The sequence below is a fragment of the Carcharhinus amblyrhynchos genome, chromosome 10, assembly GCF_965287045.1.
Source record: "Carcharhinus amblyrhynchos chromosome 10, sCarAmb.v2.hapA, whole genome shotgun sequence".
NCBI lineage: Eukaryota > Metazoa > Chordata > Chondrichthyes > Carcharhiniformes > Carcharhinidae > Carcharhinus > Carcharhinus amblyrhynchos.
Genome location: NC_137333.1, coordinates 832,444 through 848,976, shown reverse-complemented (window position 1 = coordinate 848,976; position 16,533 = coordinate 832,444). Strand labels below are relative to the sequence as shown.

Genomic DNA, 16,533 nt, shown 5'->3' with positions numbered 1-16,533 from the left:
ACTACTACCTCTGGCGGCTTGTCCATTCACCAGCCTCTGTGTGAAGAAATTGCCCTTCTTTCCCTCTTTTGTGTCTCTCCCCTCTCACCTTAAACCTATGCCTCTAGTTTTAGATTCCCCTACCTTTGGGAAAAGATATTGACTATCTGGCTGATCTGCGCCCCTCATTATTTTATAGACCTCTATAAGATCACCCCTCAGCCTCTTACGCTCCAGAGAAAAAGTCCCAGTCTATCCAGCCACTCCTTATAACTCAAACCATCAAGTCCTGGTAGCATACTAGTAAATCTTTTCTGCTCTCTTTCTAATTGAATAATATCCTTTCTATAATAGGGTGACCAGAACTGCACACAGTATTCCATGTGTGGCCTTACCGATGTCTTGTACAACTTCAACAAGACGTCTCAACTCTTGTATTCAGTGTTCTGACTGATGAAACCAAGCATGCCGGATGCCTTTTTCACCGCTCTGTCCATCTGTGACTCCACATTCAAGGGGCTATGATCATGTACCCCCAAATCCCTCTGTTCTGTAACTCTTCTCAATATCTTAGCATTAATTGAGTAACTCCTGCCCTGGTTCAACCAACTGAAATGCATCACCTCGCATTTGTCTAAATTAAACTCCATCTGCCATTCGTCAGCCCACGGGCCCAATTGATCAAGATCCCATTGTAATCGGAAGTAACTTTCATCACCATCACTATGTCACTAATCTTGGTGTCATCTGCAGACTTATTGACCACGCCTCCTATATTCTCATCGAAATCATTAATATAAATGGGAAATAACAGTGGACCCAGCACTGATCCCTGAGGTACACCGCTGGTCACAGGCCTCCAGTTTGAAAAACAACCCTCTACAATCACCCTCTGCTTCTGTCAAGAAGCCAATTTTGTATCCATTTAGATACCTCACCCTGGATCATGTGAGATTTAACCTTATGCAACAATCTACCATGTGGTACCTTGTCAAAGTCCTTGCTAAAGTCCATGTAGACAACATCAACTGCACTGCCCTCATCTATCTTCTTGGTTACCCCTTCAAAAAACTCAATCAAATTTGTGAGTCATGATTTTCCACTCACAAAGCCATGCTGACTGATCAGTCCTTACATCTCTAAATGCCTGTAGATCCTGTCTCTCAAAATACCTTCCAACAACTTACCCACCACAGATGAGAGGCTCACTGGTCTGTAGTTCCCAGGCTTTTCCCTGCAGCCCTTTTTAAACAAAGGCACAACATTTGCCACACTCCAATCTTTAGGCACCTCACTCGTGACTATCAATGATTCAAATATCTCAGTTAGGGGACCCACAATTCCCTCCCTAGCCTCCCACAATGTCCTGGGATATACTTCATCAGATCCAAAGGAATTATCTTCCTTTGTAGAACATTACAGCACAAAAACAGGCCTTTTGGCCCTTCTTGGCCATGCCGAACCATTTTTCTGCCTAATCCCACTGACCTGCACCTGGACCATATCCCTCCACATCCCTCTCATCCATGTTTTTCTTAAATGTTAAAAGTGAGCCTGCTTTCACCACTTCATCTGGCAGCTCATTCCACACTCCCACCAGTCTGTGAAGAACCCACCCCCTAATATTCGCATTAAACTTTCCTCCCTTCACCCTTAACCTTTGTCCTGTAGTTTTTTTCTTGCCTAGCCTCAGTGGAAAAAGCCTGCTTGCATTCACTCTATCTATACCCATCCTAATTTTATACGCCTCTATCACATCTCCCCTCATTCTTCTATGCTCCAGGGAATAAAGTCCTAACCTATTCAACCTTTCTCTGTAACTCAGTTTCTCAAGCCACGGCAACATCCTTATAAATCTTCTCTTCACTCTTTCAACCTTATTAATATCCTTCCTGTTAATTAGGTGATCAAAACTGCACACAATACTCTAAATTCAGCCTCACCAATGTCTTATACAACCTTTTCATAACATTCCAACTCTTATACTCAATACTTCGATTTTATAAAGGCCAACGTTCCAAAAGCACTGTTTACAACCCTATCTACCTGTGACGCCACTTTTAGGGAATTATGTACCTGTATTCCCAGATCCCTCTGTTCTACTGCACTTTTCAGTGTCCGACATTTACCTTGTATGTCCTACCTTAGTTTGTCCTTCCAAAGCACAATACCTCACACTTGCCTGTATTAAACTCCATCTGCCATTTTTCTAGCTGGTCCAAATCCCTCTGCAAGCTTTGAAAACCTTCCTCACTGTCCACAACACCTTCAATCTTTGTATCATCAGCAAATTTGCTGATCCAATTTATCACATTATCATCCAGATCGTTGATATAGATGACCAACAACAGTGGACCCAGCACTGATCCCTGTGGCACACCACTAGTCACAGGCCTCCACTACCACTCTCTGGCTTCTTCCATTGAGCCAATGTCTAGTCCAATTTACCACCTCTCCATGTATACCTAGCAACTGAACCTCCCTAACTAATCTCCATGTGGGACCTTGTCAAAAGCCTTACTGAAGTCCATGTAGACAACATCCACTGTCCACAAAGCCATGTTGACTCTCCCTAAGCAGTGAAGTTGAACATGTTTTCTTGGTTGAAAAATGGATCATAGTTAATTCAACCAATCACACTGTTTTTGATTCCCTTTCTAGGTACAAGTTTCTGGCACTGCAAAACTATCTTTTACATCTACCCAACTGAACCCTATTTGCAAGACCAAAACTTGAGCCATAAACAATAACTAATAAAAAAAACAGTGGGAACTTTTTACTAAGTAGTGAGAATATGGAACTTGCTAGTTACCTCAACCATTCTGTATGGCAGCATATGCTTCTAATGGAAAGTTCAATGCAAGAGGGAAAGAAATTCTGTTCAGGTGGGAGGGACCATGTGAAGCATGAACACAGGTTACTTGTTCTCAAGTCTATGTAATCCAGTTTAATTTTACAGTCCCATAGGAGTTATTGTAAACTTACTATATCAAACCATTAGTTTACCTTTGTTCAATTTTGAGGCTATATCTATATATAATGTTAAGCAATGAATTAGAATGGCTGAGAAGTAAGTTGCACTTTAGGGAGTATTTGAAATAGATTTACAGCATCTTTAATGGTATTCTGGCTGGAAGCTTTCAGTATTTGTCAGGAAGTGAATTCAGCAGACAAAGCAATGGAGTGGGGATGGAATTCAGAATTACTAAGATTAAGCCATCACAACAGGGAGAGCAGGACATCTTGGGCAAATGTGGCAGAGCTTGGAAAGCAAAAAAAGGGATGGGAGGGAAGATGCAGTGAGGGGGATGGGGAGGAGGGAGGGGGATGGGAGGAGGGGATGAGGGGAGGGGGGAGGGGGGATGGGGGGAGGAGGGGAGGGGGGATGGGGGGAGGAGGGGATGAGGGGAGGGGGGATGGGGGGAGGAGGGGAGGGGGGATGGGGGGAGGAGGGGATGAGGGGAGGGGGATGGGGGGGAGGAGGGGATGAAATCCTTCCTGCTAACACAAACTCTCCCTTGACATGTACAAGTAGCATCAGGTGAGATGGATGGCAACAAATCAGCCTGTGGCCTCATTTTTACATCTAAATGAGCAATCACTTAGTATTAATATTCAGATCAAGGTGTTCAACATTTGAGCCTTAATATCCTAATTTACTTGGCCCATTTATTACACCAGCTCCCCAAGTCTTGTACAATAGTTTTATATTGCCAATTCTAATCTGCAGTCGAGGATGTTCACATCACCTTTCACACCACTTCACTCAAGTGGGCAATGGCCCCACACAATGAGCATTTGGCAACCTTGAAGCAGACAGGAATTAGAAAGGTTTCAGAGGAGCTGCTTACTTCAGCCAGGAGTGCTTCATAGCAAGGGGGATTGAATATAAAAGTAGGGAGGTCTTGCTGCAGCTGTATAGGGCATTGGTGAGGCCGCAGCTGGAGTACTGTGTGCAGTTTTGGGCGCCGCACCTGCGCAAAGATATTTTGGCCTTGGAGGGAGTGCAGAGGAGGTTTATTAGGCTGATGCCGGAGTTGAGGGGGTTGAGCTATGAGGAGAGGCTGAATAAACTGGGCTTGTACTCGTTAGAGTTTAGAAGAATGAGGGGAGATCTCATTGAGACGTATAAGATGATGAATGGGATGGATAGGATAGAGGTGGAGAGACTCTTCCCGCTCAAAAAAGACAGTAGGACTAGGGGGCACAGCCTCAAGATAAAAGGGGGGCGGTTTAGAACGGAGTTGAGGAGGAACTTCTTCACTCAAAGGGTGGTGAATCTCTGGAATTCTCTGCCCGTTGAAGTGGTGGAGGCTGCCTCGCTAAATATTTTTAAGACGCGGGTTGATGGGTTTTTGATAAGAGAGGGGATTAAGGGTTATGGGGAGAGGGCGGGAAAGTGGAACTGAGCAGCGACAGATCAGCCATGATCTTATTGAATGGCGGGGCAGGCTCGAAGGGCTAGATGGCCTACTCCTGCTCCTATTTCTTATGTTCTTAATAAGTCCCTGTCCGTCCAAGTATTTGTAGATCCTATCTCTTAGTACTCCTTCAAATAATTTACCTATTACTGACATCAAACTTACTAGGGTATAATTTCCCGGATTACTTTTTGAGCTTTTTTTAAACAACGAAACAACATGAGCTATCTTCCAATCATCCTGCACCTCACCCGGGAATACTGACATTTTAAATATACCTGCCTGGGCCCCTGCAATTTCAACACTAGTCTCCTTCAAGCTCCGAAGGAATACCGTGTCCGGTCTTGGGGATTAATCTACTCTGATTTGCCTCAAGACAGCAGGCACCTCCTTCCCTTTTAATCTGTGTACGTTCCATGACTTCCCTACTTGTTTGCCTTATTTCCATTGACTCCATGCCAGTTTCCTTAGTAAGTACAGATGCAAAAAACCCATTTAACATCTCCCCCATTTCTTTTGATTCCATACGTAGCCGAGCACTCTGATCTTCAAGAGGACCAATTTTATCCCTTACTATCCTTTTGCTCTTAATATACCTGTAGAAGCTCTTAGGATTGTCCTTCACCTTGACTGCCAAAGCAACCTCATGTCTTCTTTCAGCCCTCCTAATTTCTTTCTTAAGCAGTTTCTTGCACTTTTTATACTCCCTGAGCATCTTATTCGTTCCCTGTTCCCTGTTGTCTATACGTGCGCCTTAAGACTTCCGGCACCACTTCCTCTGTAAAATGTACACTCCTTAAGACACACTATTTATTTTCCCAAGTTCCCTAACATCCATGCTTTTCTCAATAGTAAATACTGATGAGAAATATTCATTCGCCCATCTCTTGTTGATTCGCACACAGATGACCTTGTTGATTCTTAAGAGGCCCTACTTTCTCCCTTGTTACTCTTTTGCCCTTCGTGTATTTGTAGAAGCTTTTTGGATTCTCTTTTATCTGCCATAACAATCTTGTGTCCACTTTTTGTCATCTGATTTCTCTTTTAACTCTACTCCTCCATTCCCTTTACTCTTCAAGGGATTCACTTGATCCCAGCTGCCTATGCACATCATGTGCCTCTTTTCTTCTTGACCAGAGCCTCAATATCCTGAGTCATTCAGGGTTCCTGACTTCTGCCAGCCTTGCCCTTCACGCTAAGAGGAATGTGTTTACCCTGAACCCAGGTTAACACACTTTTGAAAGCCTGCCACTTACCAAAGGTCCCTTTGCCTTCCCACAGACTCCTCCAATTAACTTTTGGAAGTTCCTGCCTGATACCATTAAATACATGGTAAGGAAGGAATGATCATGTACATCTGGGATGGCACAATGGTTAACACTGCTGCCTCACAACGCCAGAGACCTGAGTTCAATTCCTGGCTTGGGTCACTGTGTTTGTGTAGAGTTTGTATGTTCTCCCTATGTCCTCATGGGTTTCCTCCAGGTGCACCAGTTTCCTCCCACAGTCCAAAAGATATGCTGGTAGGGTGAATTGGCCATGCTAAGTTCCCCCTCTGTGTACCCGAACAGGCACTGGAGTGTGGCGAATAGGGGATTTTCACAGCAACTTCATTGCAGTGTTAATGTAAGCCTTATTTCTGACTACTAATAAACTTTATTTTTGCAAAGATAATTGTCCCCTTTCCACACATCTGAAATAGATTTATAAGGAAATCAGGCTAATATTAGGTACTTAATGTCATAAAAAACAGACAATCTGGTCATTATTTCATTGCTGTTTGTAAGTGCTTGCTGTGTGTAAAATTAGCTGCTTCATTTTTTAAATTTACAATCGTGACTGCACTTCAGAAGTATTTCACAAGTTGTGAAGTGCTTTGAGATGTTCAGTGGTTGTGAAAAGTTCTTCTTCTTTATATACATAGATATTTTGCAGCTTTACCAAAGCTGTCACTGCTCACTGATAATGGTTTTAATTATGAACTGCTTCTGTATCCCAGGAAACGCCCATAGCTGTACAAAAACATGCTCACCAGTAATAAAGTTTCATTATAGAAAAATATTACCATCGCAAGACTGAAAAAAACTTGTGTTCTACTGGAAGGTTCCAAAAATATACATTCATTTTTAGAACCTTGCAGTATAGAAGGAGGCTATTAGGTCCATCATGCCTCTAGTAGCTCTTTCAGACAACACATTCAGATTATAAGGGCTTGCTGCATTAAAAAACATTCTCTTTTTCTCCACTCTCATTCATTTGTCAATTACCTAAATCTTTGTCCTCTTGAATATCTCCTTAATCTTCTTTGCTTTCGGAAGGGCAACCCGAGTTCTCCAGTCTTTCTGCAAGTCCTTCATTCCCTGGTATTATTTTAGTAAAGCTCCTCTATGTTCTGTCGAGCCTTGACATCTTTTCTAAAGGATTGAACACATCACTGGGCAGGCCTGGAGTGTTATATGGCAGCGTGGCACAACGTTTTTGTTTCTATCCCTATATTCTCAAGCCAAGGATCTCTTTTTTTTACTACCTTATTAAGTTGGCCTGTCGCTGTCAAAGGTTTTCATATATAAAATCTCAAGTCTCTCAGTCCTGAACTTTCTTTTAATATTTAGGTTATATCAGTCATTTACCTCACTGCTGTTTGTGAAAACTGATTGCCGCTTGTGTCTGCAGAACGACAACATCATTCAAAACTGTAAAGTACTTTGGACTGTCCTGACTTTGTGTCAATCAAATAAATGCAAATTCCTTGCGTATATTTCCCACAAGTTTCTGATTTCAAGGGTTCTGTTTAGCTTTCAAATTTATCTATAATTTTCAGTATTTCTAAAATGTGTGTAAATTTTTAAAAACTAAAATGGTAGCACACTGACTTCGAATGTGTGAAGAAAAGCTTTGTTTTCTCTAGACCTTGTCAGTAGTCCGTGGGAGAAAGCAGCGAATGGTAACCAGATGAGGACATTGAAGTATGTAATAACCATCACAAATCCTCTGATTGGCAAGTTTTCAACAGCAACTGAAAAACAGGTACGCAGAGGCTATACATACTGTACAGGTATTCACAGATATATGTGTGTGTAATATATATATATATATGTACCGGTTTTGCATCAAGTTTGTGTCCGTTACATTGAATATGACAGTTGTAAAACAAAAGATTTACTTGTATTTGATTATCTCTCAGAGCATTCATTTTTTAAAAATTATTGAATCTACCATTTATTCAGTGGTTCTCTATTTGTTAGAATCAATATTTGGCAAATTGCCAATAAAATATTTAGCAATAAGAGAAAAAGGAAACTAATCACATGTCTAAAAATACTTTCGCCTTATTAACGTTTTTCACCAACCTGATGGGGGAATTGACAGTGTTAAGTTGCCTGACTGTTCAGTGGAAAGTAAATTTGGGCAGAGGAAAACCGTGGCCAATTCCATGCCATAAGTTTTCCTCAGGTTTAAGTCCAACCGATTTTATTTGATAGAAACGCCAGCAACTCCACATCGTAAGTTTCCCTCCACATGGGCTGACTTCAACTTATTTTGAAATAAAAACAGAAACTGCTGGACAAAGTCAGCTGGTCTGATGGCATCTGGTGGAGAGAGAAACACCGTCAGTGTTTTGAGTCCATATGACTCTCCATCAGAACTGAAGGGAAGTAGAAATTGGGGTGGAATAGAAGGACAGGGATCGGTCGGAGTAAAAGAGAGAATGGTGAAGGTGTCATGAACACAAGACAAAAGGGGGTGTTAATGATGCCTTTAAGCATTAAAGAATGCTAATAGTGGCAAAGGGTAAGATAGCAGAATGTGTGAACAGGAGAACAGAGAACAAAGATCAGTGCTCAGTGGGAGCAAACCTAAATGAGGAGGGACAGGTAGCCGTGTTGAGGAGGGGTGGAGTTGCATTGGAAGAAGCCAAGGGAACTGACGAACAAAAAAGGGGGCCAAGATGGAGGGGAAAGGTCACAATCTAAAGTTGTTGAACTCAGTATTGAGGCCAGAAGGCTGTAATGTATCTAATCCAAAGATGCAATGTTGCTTTTCCAGTTTGCATTGTGCATCTCTTGAGTATCCTGCTGATTTAAATCTGCGTCTGTTAGATTATAATGTGATGTGGAGATGATGGCGTTGGACTGGGGTAAACACAGTAAGAAGTCTCACAACACCAGGTTAAAGTCCAACAGGTTTATTTGATAGTAAATCCACAAGCTTTCGGGGTTTGCTCCTTCGTCAGGTGAGTGGAGAGTTCTGGTCTCAGAGCATATAACAGCACACGCAGTTTACAGAATAGTGATTAGAATGCGAGTCTTTACAGCTAACCTGCTACTCAAGCCTTTAAAGAGGCAGACAATGTGAGTGGAGAGAGCATTAGGCATAGGTTAAAGAGATGTGTATTGTTTCCAGACAGTACAGTAAGTGAGATTTTGCAAACCCAGGCAAGTCACGAGGGTTACAGATATGTGACATGAACCAAGATCCTGGTTGAGGCTGTCCTCGTGTGCGAAACTTTGCTATCAGTCTCTGGTCAGCGACTCTGCACTGTCGTGTGTTGTGAAGGCTGCCTTGGAGAACGCTTACCTGAAGCTCAGAGGCCGAATGCCCGTGTTCGCCAACAGGAAGGGAACAGTCTTGCCTGGTGATTGTCGAGCGATGGTTAGGTTAACAATGGTTAGCGGCCGGTTAGTTTAACGTCTGTTGTAGGAAAAATGCTAGAATCCGTGATCAAGGAGAAAATAGCGAGGCATCTTCAGAAGAATTGTTTGGTAGAGCAGACGCAGCGCGGTTTCGTTAAGGGGAAGTCGGGTCTGATGAATTTATTGGAGTTCTATGAGGATGTGTCTAGGGCGGTGGATAGAGGAGAGCCGGTGGATGTGGTGTTTCTTAATTTTCAGGAGGCGTTTGACAAGGTGCCTCACAAGAGGTTATTACAGAAGGTCAGGGGGCATGGAGTTGGGGGTAGGGTGTTAGTGTGGATAGAGGATTGGCTGTCAAATAGGAGGCAGAGAGTGGTGGTCAATGGGAGCTATTCGGATTGGCGGTTGGTGACTAGTGGAGTGCCCCAGGGGTCGGTGCTGGGACCTCAGCTATTCACCATTTATATAGATGATCTGGAGGAGGGAACCGAGTGTATGGTGTCGAAATTTGCTGATGACACCAAGATTGGTGGAACGGCAAATTGTTTAGAGGGTGTGGAGAGTCTGCAGAAGGATCTAGATAGGCTGGGCGAATGGGCCGGGAACTGGCAAATGGAATTTAATGTTGGCAAATGTGATGTTGTCCACTTTGGTAGGAATAATGGTAGGAAGGACTATTACTTACATGGCGAAAAACTGCAGCAGGCGACGGTGCAGAGGGACCTCGGGGTCCTTGTGCATGAGTCGCAAAAACCCAGCCTGCAGGTGCAGCAGGTGGTCAGGAAGGCGAATGGGATGCTGGCCTTCATAGCGAGGGGGATTGAATATAAAAGTAGGGAGGTCTTGCTGCAGCTGTATAGGGCACTGGTGAGGCTGCAGCTGGAGTACTGTGTGCAGTTTTGGTCGCCGCACTTACGCAAGGATATTTTGGCCTTGGAGGGAGTGCAGAGGAGATTTACTAGGCTGATTCTGGAGTTGAGGGGGTTGAACTATGAGGAGAGGCTGAATAAACTAGGCTTGTACTCGTTAGAGTTTAGAAGAATGAGGGGTGATCTCATTGAGACGAATAAGATGTTGAATGGGATGGATAGGATAGAGGTGGAGAGGCTCTTCCCACTCAGAAAGGACAGTAGGACTAAAGGGCACAGCCTCAAGATAAAGGGGGGGCGGTTTAGAACGGAGTTGAGGAGGAACTTCTTCACTCAAAGGGTGGTGAATCTCTGGAATTCTCTGCCAGTTGAAGTCGTGGAGGCTGCCTTGCTCAATATTTTTAAGACACGGGTTGATAGGTTTTTGATAGGCAAGGGGGTTAAGGGTTATGGGGAGAGGGCGGGAATGTGGAACTGAGCCACGACAGATCAACCATGATCTTATTGAATGGCGGGGCAGGCTCGAGGGGCTGGATGGCCTACTCCTGCTCCTATTTCTTATGTTCTTATGTTCATTCATTCATTCATTCATTCATTGTCGTAACATCTGCATGGTCTCCCCAATGTACCATTCTTCAGGACATCCTTTCCTGCAGCATATTAGGTAGAAAATGTTGGCCGAGTTGCAAGAGTATGTACTGTGTACCTGGTGGATGGTGTTCTCACGTGAGATGATGTCATCCATGTCGATGATACAGCATGTCTTGCAGAGGTTGCTGTGGCAGGGTTGTGTGGTATTGTGGTCACTGTTCTCCTGAAGGCTGGGTAGTTTGCTGCGAACAGTGGTCTGTTTGAGGTTGTGCAGTTGTTTGAAGGCAAGAAGTGGGGGTATGGGAATGGCCCTGGAGAGATGTTCATCTTCATTGATGATATGTTGAAGACTCCGGAGATGATGACATAGCTTCTCCGCTCCAGGGAAGTACTGGACGACGAAGGGTACTCTGTCCACCATGTTCCGTGTTTGTCTTCTGAGGAGGTCGGTGCGGCTTTTCGCTGTGGCACGTCAGAACTGTCGATGAGTCGAGCGCCATATCTTGTTCTTATGAGGGCATCTTTCAGTGTCTGGAGGTGTCTGTCATGATCCTCCTCATCTGAGCAGATCCTGTGTATACGGAGGACTTGTCCGTAGGGGATGGCTTCTTTAATGTGTTTAGGGTGGAAGCTGGAGAAGTGGAGCATTGTGAGGTTATCCATGGGCTTGCGGTACAGTGAGGTGCTGAGGTGACCATCCTTAATGGAGATGCGTGTGTCCGAGAATGCAACCGATTCTGGAGAATAGTCCGTGGTGAGTCTGATGGTGGGATGGAACTTGTTGATGTCATCATATAGTTGTTTCATGATTGTTCACCATGAGTCCAAAGGAAGAAAATGTCATCACTGTATCTAGTGTATAGCATTGGTTGAAGGTCCTGTGCAGTGAAGAAGTCTTGTTCGAGCCTGTGCATGAAGATGTTGCCATGTTGAGGTGCAAATTTGGTCCCCATGGCTGTTCCATGTATCTGGATGAAGAACTAGTTGTGGTCCAGGATAAAACGGATGAGTTGTAAAATTGCATCTGGAAACTGGCAGTTGTCGGTGTTGAGTACTGAGGCAGTTGCAGCAATGCCATCATCGTGGGGGATGTTAGTGTAGAGCGCCGAGACATCCATTGTGACAAGGAGTGTCCCTGGTTCAACTGCTCCATGTGTGCTGAGTTCCCATAGGAAGTCTGTAGTGTCGTGACAAAAGCTGGGGTTCTTTGTACAATGGGTTTCAGGATGCCCTCCACGTAGCCAGAGAGGTTCTCGCACAGGGTCCCATTGCCTGATACAATGGGACGGCCAGGTGTGTTTGCGTTGTGTATCTTTTGGGAGGCAGTAGAGATCTCCAACGTGGGGACTACGTGGAATGAGAGCACGGAGGGTGCTCTGGAGTCTGGATCAAAGGTCTTGATCAGCGTGTTGAGTTGACAGGTGTGTTCTTTGGTCGGATCTGCGGGTAACAGTCTGTAGTGTTCCTCTTTGTTTAGTTGTCAGTACACTTCTTTGCAGTAATCTGTTCTGTTCAGTGTGACGATGGCCCCTCCTTTGCTGGTTTGAAATGTTGCGGTTGGTCTTGACAGTGTGGATGGTGTTGCGTTATGCTTGGGTGATGGTCGGGGCTGTCTTGTGAACGCGGCTGATGAATCTGGTGTTGACACACTTCCCGATGGCTTGGGCATACATGTCCAGTCGAGACACCACATAACCCTGCCACAGCAACCTTTGCAAGACGTGCCGGATCATCAACATGGATGACATCATCTCACATGAGGACACCATCCACCAGGTACACGGCACATAGTCTTGCAACTTGGCCAACATTGTCTACCTAATACACTGCAGCAAAGGATGTCCTGAAGCATGGTATGTTGGGGAGACCATGTAGACGCTACAACAACGGATGAATGAACATCGCTCAACAATCATCAGGCAGGAGTGTTCTCTTCCTGTTAGTGAACACTTCAGCGGTCACGGGTATTAGGCCTCTGATCTTCGGGTAAGCGTTCTCCAAGGTGGCCTTCACAACACACGACAGCACAGAGTCACTGAGCAGAGACTGATAGCCAAATTCCGCACACATGAGGACAGTCTCAACCGGGATCTTGGATTCATGTCACTCTATCTGTAACCCCCGTGACTTACCTGGGTTTGCAAAATCTCACTTACTGTACTGTCTGGAAACAATACACATCTCTTTAACCTATGCCTAATGCTATCTCCACTCACATTGTCTGCATGTTTAAGACTTGAATAGCAGGTTAGCTGTGAAGACTCACATTCTAATTAGTATTCTGCAAACTGTGTGCGCTGTTATATGCTCTGTCTGAGGCCAGAACACTCCATTCACTTGATGAAGGGACAAACCCCAAAAGCTTGTGGGTTTACTATCGAATAAACTGGTTGGACTTTAACTTGGTGTGTGAGACTTCTTACAGATTATAATGTGTCAGCGGATTTGGGGTTTGAATCTTTGTTTAAGAAGGGTGCCAGGCAAAAGGCGGGGAATTATAGGCCGGTTAGTTTAACGTCTGTGGTAGGTAAAATGTTAGAATCCGTCATTAAGGAGGAAATTGCGAGGCATCTTGAAGGGAATTGCTTGATAGGGCGGACGCAACACGGTTTCATTAAAGGGAAGTCGTGTCTGACAAATTTACTGGAGTTCTATGAGGATGTGTCTAGGGCAGTGGATAGAGGAGAGCCGGTGGATGTGGTCTTTCTGGATTTTCAGAAGGCGTTTGACAAGGTACCTCACAAGAGGTTACTGCAGAAGGTCAGGGGACATGGAGTTGGGGGTAGGGTGTTAGCGTGGATAGAGGATTGGTTGTCAAATAGGAGGCAGAGAGTGGGGGTCAATGGGTGCTATTCGGATTGGCGGTTGGTGACTAGTGGGGTGCCCCAGGGGTCGGTGCTGGGGCCTCAGCTATTTACCATTTATATAGATGATCTGGAGGAGGGAACCGAGTGCAGGGTGTCGAAATTTGCTGATGACACCAAGATTGGGGGAAAGGCAAATTGTGCGGAGGGTGTGGAGAGTCTGCAGAAGGATCTAGATAGGCTGGGCGAATGGGCCAGGAAATGGCAAATGGAATTTAATGTTGGCAAGTGTGAGGTGGTCCACTTTGGTAGGAAGAATGGTAGGAAGGACTATTACTTACGTGGCGAAAAACTGCAGCAGGCGACGGTGCAGAGGGACCTCGGGGTCCTTGTGCATGAGTCGCAAAAACCCAGCTTGCAGGTGCAGCAGGTGGTCAGGAAGGCGAATGGGATGCTGGCCTTCATAGCGAGGGGGATTGAATATAAAAGTAGGGAGGTCTTGCTGCAGCTGTATAGGGCATTGGTGAGGCCGCAGCTGGAGTACTGTGTGCAGTTTTGGGCGCCGCACCTGCGCAAGGATATTTTGGCCCTGGAGGGAGTGCAGAGGAGGTTTACTAGGCTGATACCGGAGTTGAGGGGATTGAGCTATGAGGAGAGGCTGAATAAACTAGGCTTGTACTCGTTAGAGTTTAGAAGAATGAGGGGAGATCTCATTGAGACGTATAAGATGATGAATGGGATGGATAGGATAGAGGTGGAGAGACTCTTCCCGCTCAAAAAAGACAGTAGGACTAGGGGGCACAGCCTCAAGATAAAGGGGAGGCGGTTTAGAACGGAGTTGAGGAGGAACTTCTTCACTCAAAGGGTGGTGAATCTCTGGAATTCTCTGCCCGTTGAAGTGGTGGAGGCTGCCTCGCTAAATATTTTTAAGAAGCGGGTTGATGGGTTCTTGATAAGAGAGGGGATTAAGGGTTATGGGGGGAGGGCGGGAAAGTGGAACTGAGCAGCGACAGATCAGCCATGATCTTATTGAATGGCGGGGCAGGCTCGAAGGGCTAGATGGCCTACTCCTGCTCCTATTTCTTATGTTCTTATGTTCTTATGACTCGAGCACATAACCAACGCTGACACTGCGAATGCAGTCGAGAGGAATGCTGCACTATCAGAGGTGCCACCTTTTTGTATAAGATGTTAAACCAAGGCCCTGTCTGCCCTCTTGGGTGGAGGTATTTTATAACCTTTTGAAGAACAGCAAGGTAGTGTTTTCCAGTGTCCTGATCAATATTTATCCCTCAACCAAAATCTTTAAAACGGATTATTTGGTCATTATCTTGCTGCTTGTTGGAGCTTTCACTAATATTGGCTACCACATTCCCTAGCTTTACAACAGTGGTGATATTTCAAAAGTTCTTTTTTAGCTGTAAAGCTCTTGAGGTCTGAGGTAATGAAAGGCACTCTATCAATGCAGTTCTTTCTTTTCTTATAAATCCATAACAATATCCATCAAATTGCTTATGTCCTCTTGAAACGTGTCAAACACATCTTTCCTTTGGAAAACTTTCTCTTTGGTTTTATCTCTGACCTGGAGTTGATTGACTTTGTTTACTTGGTCATTAAACAGTAACTAAGGCAAATTTTGATATTGTTACAGACATTGTGTAAAGAGAGCCAGACTGGACAGTACTACCTGATTGATGCAGAGGTGACCACACATGACGTGCCTTACCATGATTACTTTTACACACATAACAGATACTGCATCATTCAGACATCGAGACGCAAGTGCAGGCTAAGGTAATATTATTTGCTTTTGTACCCATGGAGCATATCTTCTAATCTATAGTATGTATTGTGTTTTAGACATGCCAAAAATTAATTGTGATTAAATAAGATTGTATAAATAGGAATTTGGAATCAAAGTCCCCCTTTCTTCAACTTTTCCAGGACATTGTGATTTCCTTAAATTTTAGATTATAATCTTGATTGTCCACATTGGGTCAGGTGGAACATCTGTTGAAGAATCAGCAGACAATTTAAAAGGTAGAATAGCACTGAAGTACACCTGGGCCTGAATTTTCCACCTGTCAGACATGCACACTTGGTGCTGAAAGAATTAGTGAAATGTGTTCCTGGCACCTGAGCATGATTTCACATTGCCTGGCTAATGAACAGCTAGGCAGAGTGAAATGCATGCTGTGAAAGACTGAGCACTGCCAGGGAGGATGGGGAGAGGGCAGATGTTGAAAAAGGGAGGGTGTGGGCTGGCGATGCTCATGGTCACCCTTGGGGGCGGGTGGTAGAGGCAGCCACTACCGAGCTGCTGCCTCAGGGGGGCTGCTGACCTGTGATAATAAACATGATGGAAGAAGTATGCTACATGGACCTAAGCAGCACAATCATACACAGCCCTCAGTCCACAGAAACGTTCATTCTGTTCAAGCCCTGATCTTTCATCCTGTCTTGGATCGAAATTGCAGCTTAGATGTAAAGACCATTTGCCAGCCGGCCCATTCACCAACCATAATGGCAGAAGGGCAACAGAAAAATTCCTGTCAATTGGTGTTTAATTCATTTGAGTTGGCTTCTTGACTGTTCGCGTACACTTTCGCATGCACTGCCGACCGATACATCACGTACGTTCACAATGATATCGGGATGCAGGCCTGACATTTTCTCATGTAACTTCACATACTTCCAGGTTGGTCCCATGCCTCAACTTTGCGTGTAAAGTTCTGGCCGTGGTATCTTTACTAAGCTACTTTACTACTTGTGCCTCCCTTAGCCTGCTGCTTTAGGAAAGGATTTCAGTTCAGTCACATTTGCATGAAGGCAGTCTCCCATTGTACAATCCAAACAACGTAGAAGATTCAAATCTGTCTCCTGTAGAAATGAATCAGCCTCTCATTGATTCTTTCTCAGCCTAGGATATTCCTCATAGCTACCTTTTTGTTTTTCTAAAACAAACACCCAATCTCGTTCCTTACTTCTCCACAACAAACACAAGACTTATCTATTTATCATTTGATTTCAAGTGGGTCTCAGTCACTTCTATGTATAGCAGCAACCATTACTTAGCCATATTGTTCCGATACTGTTTGCATTGATACAAGCACAATTCATGCTACCAAATAAACCTGTTGGACTTTAACTTGGTGTTGTGAGACTTGTTATCTAGCAAACCTGACCCAGGAAAAAGAGGCCTGGCAATTTGTGCAAGGGCATAGGACCACATTAG

The 16,533-nt window shown here is 44.5% G+C and overlaps 1 protein-coding gene across 1 annotated transcript in view; it reads left to right on the top strand.

The window, feature by feature from the left end:
• Positions 1-16,533, top strand: part of gramd1c (GRAM domain containing 1c) — a 50,252-nt gene that overhangs the window by 14,648 nt on the left and 19,071 nt on the right. The window contains exons 6-7 of the mRNA XM_080198042.1: positions 7,309-7,427; positions 14,950-15,092. Coding sequence (XP_080054168.1) covers positions 7,309-7,427; positions 14,950-15,092 — 262 coding nt within the window. The remainder of the gene's footprint in view (positions 1-7,308; positions 7,428-14,949; positions 15,093-16,533) is intronic.